General features: G+C 28.5%; 1 protein-coding gene across 1 annotated transcript; it reads right to left on the minus strand.

Moving 5' to 3' along the window:
- Positions 1-237: 237 nt before the first annotated feature.
- On the minus strand, positions 238-1,575 carry LOC129320448 (protein GLUTAMINE DUMPER 3-like). Its single transcript, XM_054965909.1, has one exon. The coding sequence runs from the start codon at positions 1,427-1,429 to the stop codon at positions 905-907; it is 525 nt and encodes a 174-aa protein (XP_054821884.1). The 5' UTR covers positions 1,430-1,575; the 3' UTR covers positions 238-904.
- Positions 1,576-12,548: the final 10,973 nt, after the last annotated feature.

The raw sequence follows: 12,548 nt of genomic DNA on the forward strand, positions 1-12,548 counted from the left end.
GCAGTAAGAACTGTCGTTTTATCATCATTCTGGGACCCCCCAGCGACACGCATTAAAGTTTAAAGCCTGACAATTCCATACCCTTCATTCCCCTTATTCTATCCTAACGCTTTATAGAGCACCATTATTATTATTATTATTATTATTGTTTTTGTTGTTAGCCAGCCAAATAATAAGCTATCCCCTCAAACTATTCAATAAACCAAGCTTCTTTTTATCATGCTCTACAACAATCCAGGGACAAGGAAATTGATTCATCCAGCATAAGGTTCATATTTAATTTTTACCTCCTGAAATTACATCATCAACTTAATGAGCATCAAAGAAGTCAAGCTCGTTTCTTCATGTGTATAGCGCTCAGAGAAACCCAGAAAATTGAAGACTACAATAAATAAATAAAAAAGAAAAAATAAAAGAAACTTTGCTTCAACAGTTTCATCTCGCCGCATCAGAAACAGATTTACACGTACCCTCCACGTATACATCGATCCCTAATCTGGCAATCCCACGACCCACAGATTCACAGAAAACAGATGTCAAAGTTCTAGCTTCTTTTTTAACTTTTCTCATACGTATCCATCTCTCAAAGTCTTCAAATCTCATCCCATTATGATTTAAAAACAAAAAACAAAAGCAAAAACACTGAACCAGATTTCGATTTCAGCTCAATTGAATTTACGGCCCCCGAATTGATTAATTATCACTAGACATTTAAGGAAGAGAATTGGATGTATATGATATGTCTATCTCTGATTCTGCACCACCCAATCACTCAACATGCAAGCTCGTTCATACCCGCGCCAAACTGACTGAATATAAAGGTCAGGGGAAAAAAATATCTCTGTGTCACGAGCTTCTTCGAGGAAGCTTAAAAGAGAAAGAAAATCAGAGACAGGAAGAAGATCTAATGGCTCTGGTCATGTGAGGTTTCTGGGGTAGTTCCCCTGTTCTCGCTCTGTACCTGATCGTGGCCGCTGATTTCCTCTGGTTTCACAGTGGTCTCTCCCGTATGGAGTTCAGATTTAGCGTTCTTGTCGCAGGAACAGCAAGTGGTGGTGTTGTCTCCGAAGGAAGATGACCGGCTCGACCACATCGGAGTGGCTAAGAATGTCGGCTTCTCCTGTCCGGCCATGATCACCAGGATTTTCTCCTCGTAAGGAATCGGAGTTTTTTGGGTTTGGTCGTCGAGTTTGGAGTCGCCGGCCTCGAGGTTTCGCTCGCCGTCACCGTCGCCTTCGAGGTAGCCGGAGAGCTTCCAGTAAGAGCAGGCGAGGATTAAGAGGGCAAAAGCGATGAGGCCCAGCATGGCCGCTAAGCCGCCGAACAAGTACGGGACCGGAGAATGCCACGGCGAGTGGAGTGGCTGCGCTTGCGACGCGGGGGGTTTGGCTGAGTCGTCTACGGGGTCGCTGTAAGCCGCTGCCGCCATTAATTCCGTTCGAGAGAGAGAAGAAGAGCAAGAATTAATTAAGAACTAAGGAAATGGCGATACAAAAGAAAGAATTGGATTGGGAAGTGAACGAGGGGTTGGAAAAGGTATATATAGAGACCAGAAAGAGTGGATCGAGACAGGCTTGGCTCGTACAAGGACACATTCAATATCTCTAATAAATAATTGGCCGTATTTTATAGGCGGATTTTAATTGTGTGTCTGTGTGTGTGCGTGTGCGCGCGCGCGCGCGTGTGCGTGTGTATTTTTGCAATAGTAAATAAAATAATGGTATATATACTTTGTATGTAAATATAAATCTGCATCAAGCTGTGTAATCTTGAATTATTTTTATCACTTATTTTTGGCCAGCAATTATTTTTATCTTCTCTTTTTTGACATAACTGCATAATTTTGGATCGTGAGATATATATTTTTAACCATTTGATTTTGATTTTGATTTTATTTTCTTTTTTATACGCATTTTCAATTATATACAATTAGTTTTCTGGGTTATAATTTGTATACAATTTAGCTCACTCCACTTGGTCGGGTCAAGCTTGTTGTTGTTGTATAATTTGTATATAATTTAATCTAATTGAAGTGGATTTGATGAATGCAGTATCACTTGTTTTATGTGTGTATTTGAGAACTAAAACCTTGGAAGGTAATTCAAAGTATGTGTTTTATTCAGGGAGATTTGCAAGTCAGAAAATATAAATTTTTTAAATAAATTGGATATAATATAGTCCCTTCATTTAAAAATATAAGACATTTTTTTAAAAATTAATGTTAAAAAATAAAATATTTTTAATCTTTGAAGTGTAATCATTACCTTTTTTTTTTAGTGTTCATAAATAACTTTATATTTATTGTAAAGTATTTTATAGAGATAAATATAAAAAGATAAAATTAATTAAAAATAAATAATTACTTTATTGAGAGTGAGATTCGATATATTTTTTAATGGATAGAGTAATAGACAAAAAATTAATTTAATAAATGAAAAAGGTCTAAGTATTTTTAACAAAAAAATGAAAAAGAGAATCATATTTATTTTTATGTAATAATATTTAAACACATCTTCTTGCTTCTCACCTCCCATCCAAAGTTGGAAGAAATTACAATAACGACAAAGCTTTTTCAATGAGTATTTAATGCAATAATATTTTTAAGATTAACTTAAGACTCCTAATTAAATATGAGGTTGGCAGATATAAAGATTTAATTTAGCCATACAATGCAAAGAGTGATATCTATTGTATCTTTTTAATTGTTGAATTTAAATTTCCAATTATTTTGGATGAGAAGGAAATGGGGCCCGGGAGGAATTGGAAGAGTGGGTTAGGCAAACAAAAGAGCCTTATTTTTCCGAAAGGCAAAAGGCAGCGTTGCGTTGTTGCGTGAGTTGTGGGACTAATAACGTGTTTGGATACTCAAGTAAAGGATTCATCAATGCAGTAAAGTGAAGCGCACTCAGGGGCAAATTAGTCACATCAAATCTCTCCCTCGGCCGCAGGGCAAGAAAGAAAACGGGGCAATTATTATAAAGCCTCATGGAATAAAGGAAAATGCAGCAGATCCCTAAGAAAATGCCAAAATATCTCCAGACTCCCAAATTTCTTGTATTTAAATAAGTTTTCATGCTCAGCCACCAAAATAACAACTTTGTGTATGAAAATTCATTTACATGGGATTTGGATTTTGGAACTTCAAGGATATTTTAATCTTTAGTGGGATTTATTGTGTTTTCATTCCTTTAGTGGGATTTTATAGTAATTCACACAAAAAATAATAATAATGATAATAAGAGGGGAAATTACATGTAAGTCTTAAATAAAAGATTAATTTTTATTATCAAATTCCTATAGACTAATTTGTTATTACTTTCACTCGTGAGATGTCACACGTGTCCCTTGTTTTTGAATAACTGATCATGACTATTGTCAACTATTAAACAATCAAGGAAAATAAAAATTTAAAAAATATTTTTATTAAAATGTTAATATTTCAATATTTTCAAGTGAAGTATGATATATTTATTTATAAGTTTAAGAAGTTTACTTGTAAATGTTAAATATTTACTTGTAAATTTATAAAATTTAACTTGGACTAAATATTAAAATATTAGATATTATAAGAAGTTGACTTGTAAATGCAACTATGTAAGAAACTTGAAAATTTTAAAAATTTACAAATTATCTGACAAATTAGTACGACTACTGGTCAATACTGGTCCAAAAAATAAGTCCAAAAACATTTGTATTGTTCCACGTGAAAAATTAATTATGATCAAATTTGAAAGTGTTTTTATAAATTCATCAATTTTATTTATAAATAAGTCTCTTGATCCTAATTAACTCATTCATGATTTTTTTGCAACAAAATTTCACTTGGGCTTGTTTTGGATTTATAATCCCTTTGGAGACATTTATCTATAAATGTAGGCCTTAGCCATCTACTTCCTACCGTGCAACTATGGTACAACCCCGCAACCTTCCAATCATGTCACTACCACCTTTTGTTTTAGCTTCACTTCATATGTTTTTATAATACAATAATAAAATAAGCTTGGGTTTTTTTCAACGTATCAATCGTTTTCCTTATTTAATAATATTTGATTTATATGAAATATTAATAAAATAAGCTTAATTTTACAAAATTTGGAATGAATTATATTTTTCTTGTTTTAAAATTAAACTAAACTTCATTTTTGTCTAGAAAGTAGTTTTAGAGAAGTTATAAATATTTTTTAAAAATTAGGAAACAATGAAGTGTATAATTTTTAAAATTGGTGTAATATTTGTCATTTTTTACAGTCAATATTAAGTCAACGCTGGGTTAAAAAATTCTTCCCACACTAACAGACTTAACATTAATAATTAAAAAGAAAATAATATTACAAGGATTTTGAAATATATCATGCTACATTGTTTCATAATTTTAGACACTAATAATTATAGAGATACTTTTAAGATAAAAAAAAATCTACTTAAATCCTTTTAAATAAGTTGTATGATTTCCGACCCCTTTCTCTATATATTTCATTTGTCTAGAGACATTTCTCTTCGTGTCGTTCTCGCGAGAGACATAAAGAGGGTCATACCATTCATAAACCATCTCCGATCATAATATAAGGGCCGGTTGATGAAATTTGTTTTTGTATTAAATATAAGATTTTAATTAAAAATTTAATTTCCTTTTAAACTATCTCAATTGATTGCACATGGTAAAAAGGGATTTCCATCCATACAAGAATTTTTCATGACGTGCATGATTAAATAGAGTATTCCGGTGAAACTATGACACATTTTTTGTAAACAAAGAACTAACATAATTAATTTTTTAATACCAATAAATTAGTTTTCTGACTTCTATCTTTTGAATTGAAGGAAGCAAAGGTGAAAAGAGGGGGGATTGATAGGAGCCATGGCCCCACCTAACCTTTTTTTTTTAATAAAATGTAAGTGTTATATATTTTTGGCTCTTTTAAGTCAGTACATTATAAAAATTATAAAATACTAGATAAAATTCTCATTTTAATTTTATATGTAGTCTTTTACATATGTATAAAATAATTATTGTACTAGCTTAAAAATATGGTTGTCACAGGATCTATCCATTTTTGACAAGATAATGCTATACATACTCTTAAAATATTGATATTATTTTATAATTATTATTAACAAACTTTGTTAAGTATTACAATAAAAATTTTAAGATATATTGAATGATATGTGTTTGATATCTATTATAAAATTACTTATTCAAAAGTTAAGAGGTTTAGTGAAGATGTTTTAAAAAAATTACTTTTTTTAAAATAATAAAGTTATTAAAATTTATGATATGAATGGTTTTTATGCTAATATAATTTAATCTTATTGATATAAAAATTTTATTATAGTTGTGCATTATTAATGTTTTGATATATTTGTTTACCATAATTATCAATTAAAAAATTAAATAATAAATTTAATAAGCAAGTAATATAGCTTATTACGTTGAATAGGACTTTAAATTTTAATAATGTATTTAAATCATTTAATGCTCATGCGGGATGATAAAATTTTTATCAATTTAATAAAAATTCATATTAAGAAGGAAATCGTTATAATATTTATTATAGATATAATGACTAATGATTTTTACACCATAAAAAATTGATGAACAAAACTTAATATATATATATATATATATAATTGCATGTGCAAAATTAAATATAAACATATATGTTAAAATATTTATATTATGTCAGTAGTATATATATTTAAATTTTTTTAATTATTATAAATACTTTGTGATCTCGACTTCTTTTAATAAAAATTTATAACCCCGCACTTGGAAGAAAGTATTATGAATAATATATTTTCATTTCAATACATTATTTTTTAGTAAGGTAATTAAATTAAATTAAAAGAATATAAAATATTTTAAAATTGAATCAAAACTCAGCCGACTGGCGCTGACACTGTATCAAGCAGCCTTTGGTGGTCGGGAATGGTCAAGTTTGCCTTAAAAAGCGACAAATTTATATGCAACATAACATCATAATTTGGTAGGTGGTTTCTTTTATGGGCGCTTAAAAGCAAAGCTAATGTAATGAAAATAAAATTAAAGCCATGGTTAAGAGCTTGTTTGGATTAACATTTATTAAACTACATTTTATATAAATTATAGTTTGCAAATTGAAGTTGGGTTAATAACAGTCAATTATTGTAATGTAGTTTATGTTTGAATACGCTCGAAAAGTTAATTTAACAAGCTGAAACTTAATTATTTGAATGATGTAGTTATAAAAAACAGATTTAAATATATAATAACTGAAAAAGATATGAGCTGATAAAAAAAACCCAAAAGAGACATAAGTTATATGCCTCTCTCGTACACATATAAGTATGCACAGTTTGATATTTTGTAATTAAACTGTGAGAAACCAAACATAAATAAAATATTTTATTAATCCTTTACTAATTCATGAGGTATATTGACTTGGATTTTCAAACGATTAGTAAAACAAAAACAACAATTTTCTCATCAAATTTCGGCCCTCCTTTTCTCTTCATCTCCGCTCCTATCTCTTTTAATTTGCCTCAGCATTCACATAGTCGTAAAAATAAGAGAAATATATGTATGCATGTGTGCGTATTTTTTGGCTAAGAGAGAGAAATATGTTGTTATTATTAGGGGGGATGAATCTTACGTACAAGGCTCTTAGTTAATTAGTTAGTTAATTAATTAACTAGCTGGATAATTATCAGTGGTTATGACTTATGAGCAGTAGTATTACTGTAACTAAAAATGAAAAGATGCTGTATTACTATTAACACAATTAATGTTTCTTTCATTCCATCATTACATCCTCATCTGCTTTCATTCTCATCAGTAATTAGTTTACCGCTAATAATTTACGTGTATCGCTGTACCTCATCATTAATGTCCAGTCCTTTTTAGGGACAATTATCAATAATAAGTAATTTTTGATCATATTACCTAATAAAGTATCTCTATCAGTGCATTTTTTTCCACTTTAAATACTCCTATATTTTAATAATACACACCACATTTTTTTTTTACTCGATCACAATGCTCCCAAAAAAAGCGTCCCTCTTTGGGACCAAGTACAACCAAGCCTCACTTTTCTCTGGGAAAAAGAAAAGAAAAGAAAAGAAAGAAAAAGAAAAAGCCTCACTTTGGGTGCGTATGCGTTGGTACTTAATATTGTCTTGTAGTAGTAAATTATAATCCTCTTAATTACAAGTCTCAACTAAGAAAACACTGAAATCAAATAAATGTGTACAGAAAATTAAAGAAAGTGTGTACTTTTTTATCAAGACAGGTAATTTTGATCCTATAAAGGAGAATTGTAGGGAAAATATTTTAATTACACTTATAATTTCGCAATAAAACTTATAATTGAGGGCACGATAGATTAATCTAAAAGGAAGGTATTTTTATAGTTAGTTATATATGTTTTACCAATAAAATACTTATAATTAAATGAAGACATGTATTTTTTATATATTATGTGTTCTATAGAAAACTTGTATTATTAATATTGTCAGTTTAAAATCCAACTGCTCTGATTTGATTGAATACAAAATATAAGCAACTATATAAAATTAAGCATTTATATAAGTTTTCCCAAATTTAAAAATTGAGATTTATAATTGGAAACACATGTATGTAAGTGGTTTTCCAAGGAATAACTTCTTAATATTTATCAATATCTGTTGGACGTGCATGATTCATGACGCTAAGATTTATATAATAAATAAAATTTAAAACAACAAGGATTCCTTCGAGTTAACTTTTTTTAATCAAGTGCTAATCCTAATTCTGATGTCCTAAATATTTATACAAATATTCATGGAGATACTAACAAACAAGGATCCTCCTGAAACCTGATTTGCTCCTTCACAACAAAGCGTTGCGCTATTAGGAATATTTTATTTTTACCCGAAAGTGGATTCCTCCATCATAGATGCTGGAAGTGTGTCTTATCCGTAAAATTTATTTATCAATATTCCAACACTTAAGATGTCGCGGCTCTATTTTAAAAGAACAAAAAAGGCACTCTCAATAGAGTTGGCACTATGAATTGGCCCTAATAACTGATTATAATGGTTGGGTTGAATTTGAAAAACAAAAAACTTAAATTAAAAAAGGATTAGGTTGAATTAAAAAAACTTAACTCAGATAAAAAATATTTTTTTAAAATTATATAATTGGTAAACTTTATGAACTGACTTTGATGGGTTAGTCTTAAACGTTGACCTATTTAATTTATATTATTTTTTAAAAAATAAAAAAAATTATAAGCATAAATCATATTGAATATGACTTACTTAAATTGAATCAATTCATATATACAATACAAATATTATAAATTATTATTTTTGTATATATAAAATAAATCATGAAAAAAATATTAAATTGAAACTCATCATTTATACATATTTTTAAAAAAATAATAAAAAATAAATTAAAAATGAGTTGACAGATTAGTCCACTGAACTTGCCAATACTCAAAGATTAGGTTGCATTAAAATTTTTTTAATTTATATAAAAATAAATTAAATCTAATTCAACCTATACTTCTCACAATGTTCGGATTTTTATTTCCAGCTCTGCTCACAGGTTACGTGATGGGGTACCTTGTACAGTTGTACCCGTACGCCTAAGTGTAGAATAGGACCTAGTGGCGTCATGCTTTATTAGGTTGGGGCCCATTTCCTTAGGGAAAAATTCCAAGATGCCATGTAGCGTTCAGATTTAATTCTTACGCGTGGGCCTCTCGCCTCGTGATACATTTAATATTTTTTTGGCCAACCCGCGTGATACATTTAATCACACACAAGAATTTTAATTGTATAATATTATACTATAATTATAATTATATACGTGTATGGAAATACTCTCGAGCTTCATCTTAATTAAGACGGCTCAATGATTAATACCGTGATTTTCGGCCATTAATTCCGAGATTATGTTTAGTATGGTATTTGTTATTTATAAATAATAAAATAACATTTTACATTTTTCTTATATTTTTATATTGGTGAGAATTTCAGTTCTTGATTTTTACATTAGATTGGAAAAATGAGACCTTGCATGTAAAAAAAAATAAAAACAAAATAATAATGAGTTATTTCGATGTGGAATGATTTAATTCTGGATGAGCATACAAAATTATCCAACATGTGGATTACACACTTGCGCAGTTATGGATCACGTAACACATGCACAACACGCACGAACCAAGTGTGTTTCTTGGATTGAAAATTCAGTATGATTGTGCATATCCAATTACAGTTATTTGGATTGGATAGACTTTAATTAAACCATATTATTATTATTATTATTTACTTTAACATTTTTTTTGGCTTAAAAAAAAAAGAGGTTCATTTCTTCTTTGCCCGAGCATTCCCTAAAAATATTCATTTTTTTGTTAGGCAGATTTCAGATGTATATAAGTCTTTTATTATTATTATAATATATGTTATATGATATGAAACTAAAAAGAAAAAAACGGCAAGATAATTTCGAGTTCCTTTTGTATTTCCTTCTTGATCAATGACAACTGCAGTATTATGATCATATTGTATTATCATTGTTATGTTTGAGTTCTTTACAAGTACGTACAATTAGAGAGACCATTATTATTAACTAATGCTCCCTCCCTTCCACTATTTGCCTCTTTAGAAAAAATTTGTTTCATATTACATCTCAGTTTATACTTCCAAATCAATATTTAATGACATTTTAAAGGAATATTCCGTTATTAGGCGATTACTTGCATGGTTTTAAAGTCATTAATGTGTTGAAATAAGTGAGAGACAAAATTGATAAATATATTATGATATATTGTTGCATATTTATTATATTTCTTAACATGTATGCAATAGCCTTAAACGATGATTATAATGAAATGAGAGGAATATAAATTTACGGAGATCAGGGAGTAACTATGCCAAGAACCACATAAAAGTTTTTGGAATTTGAACTATTTCTTCAAATTTAATTTGGAAATCCAAGCAATTATGTGCATTTTTTTTAAATACATAGTCACCAGAAAACTGTGCAAGGAGAATTAAAAAAAAAAGATCATATCAGAATATACAATATACATTCCGACGCCCCAGGACATAGTAAATTTATAAATTTAAATTATCACTTGATGTGTAGTGGGCAAGTATATACCGTTACATCTATAATTGGAGAATATAGAGTTAATTTCTGAAAATTGAAGATGCATTTACTACTGGGCCCCATAAAACAGTGGTTTTTATAATGATAACATAAAATATTTTGATTTGACAACGTCGGGAGATGAACTCTGGTGAGAATAGCAGAAATTAAGGGGTCGCAGTTGGTTGAAATTTGAAAATTAAGATAGAATTAGGAAAATTGAATGTTGTTCTCAGTGACGTGCGTACGTGGACTCTTCATCGTGACATATCAGAAATGAAAGATATAATCCGTCCGTTTGCATGTGTTTCATAAACATTATCATACAATCGCCCATTGCTATAGCTAAGGATAAACATAGCTTTTCTCATATTTTCAAGTTAGCCAGATATAAATAAAATTTTTAAAGCGAAAACTTACCATATAGGCTCCTCATAGTGCAATATTTTACTATTGCAACGTATTTATATAGTTTAGACACAACAAAATAGAGTTCAAATGCAATTAATATCATATTAATTCAATACAACACAAGTGCTTCATATACAAAAAGTTATTTAATAAGCACATAAAAATTCAACAAACATCTTAAAAGTACAATTATCATCCATTTTGTTATTTCTTATTCATCACGCACTGTTATCGTGTATGTATGCATGTATGTATGTATGTCCTCATTATCTACTATCAAGCACTATAACATTTAAAATCGATAAAAAATTCATAATATTTGTTTGGATTTTTATATATTAAATGCACTGTGAAATGTGTACAAATATTATCAATATTTACTTAAATAACTCAAAAAACCTTATTATCATCTGTATCATTTTCAAAACATCCTAAGAGAATACAACCAAACCAACAAGCTTCCACTACTTTACGCTTGCTTCTTCGTATCAAATTGCACACACATATATATTTATTTCTTTTTTGGCTATGTGCAAGAGATTTCTCTTCTTGACATGAACTAACGAAATAAAATGATTTTTAGGTACTGTAAAAAACTCAAATTATGAAGTTACTGTGAAGAAACAAAGTATATAACCTGTATCAAATTGATTTATTTACCATCTCAGGATTTAGTGCTGTATTAATAGCCTATAATTTTATTTACAATCTATTTCAATAGAAAAAAATTAATTTACATATATGAATGAATTAAAATTTTGATCGTTTTTATAAAATGATTTAATTAAATGGAAAATTCAGTTAAATAACAACTTAATTGTATACGTAATTATTTATTTACATTTTGAAATTTCAAGTGTGTCATAACATGATTGCTGTCTTTAAATTGACGATTGTAATATTCATATATTACCTTAATTTTCAAAACTACGATATAAATAGGACAATTAAATTAAATTTTGTGTATGTAAATCATAATTTTAACAGCCAACTTAAATGCTGTGAGCGGTGGGAATTCTCACATCTTAAACAAAGTGATTAGAATTTTATTCCCAACTTCATGCACGTCCAAACCTACTTGGGAAGGATCTATTACGAAAGAAATAAATAAATATACTTTTAACGATTGATGGATTATCTCTCTAGAATATGCATTATTATTATTATTTATAAAATATTGAGACAAAAAACATCAAATTAACGACTAAATGGTGTTTAAGGGAAAAGCTATATATATATATATATAATAAATTTAAAATGAAGTAATATTAAAAAATGTAATCAATATTCTATCAACTAATTCATATCAAAGATCGATCGAAATAATATTTAAAAGATACCTCATATAATGAAATAAGAGAAATTATATCTATCATCGGTGTGTATTAGCCAAATCATGAGAATGACGTTATAATTTTCTGTTTTAAAAAAGTTGATGCAGATTTTAAAAAGGTACAAATACCTAAACTTGGAAAAATGAGTTCTAATCCCTTGCAAGGTACGTAATAATGGGTCCCATGGGGAGGAAGGATGCATGTTCCAATAAAAGTAAGAGAATTCTTAAGAAGCTAGATTTTCCCCTCCTTTATCACTTGAAAATCAAAATCACGATAATATAAACAGGAAAGTACTCCCTCGTCTCACATTATGAGATAATTTAAAAATATTAATATTTTATTAAATAAATTTATTTTAATATTACCTTTTATTTTTATATTTAATTTTCATTCATTATCTTTTTAATACAGTGAATGAAAGATATTTTTAAAAATTTTATATTTTTATTTAAAAAATTATTAAGTGTATTTAATGAGATTTATTGCTATATGAGATTTTATATAAAATTATTTTATAATTTAAAGTGGAGAGAGTATTATGTAAAAATATATATAAATGTAAATTCACAAAACCCATTTAATTTATAATAAATAATATTTTTTCTATCACTTCACTCTAATCTCAAAGTACAATTAAAATGATTGTTATATTCGAATCCAGATTTCATGGGTGTTCTAAATCC

Source organism: Prosopis cineraria, unplaced genomic scaffold (genome assembly GCF_029017545.1).
Source record: "Prosopis cineraria cultivar Desert tree isolate PC_DT_omini unplaced genomic scaffold, ASM2901754v1 PC9, whole genome shotgun sequence".
Lineage (NCBI taxonomy): Eukaryota > Viridiplantae > Streptophyta > Magnoliopsida > Fabales > Fabaceae > Prosopis > Prosopis cineraria.

Excerpts from the sequence above, each read along its gene's own strand:
- LOC129320448 (XM_054965909.1), bottom strand. The coding sequence starts at position 1,429 with ATGGCGGCAGCGGCTTACAGCGACCCCGTAGACGACTCAGCCAAACCC.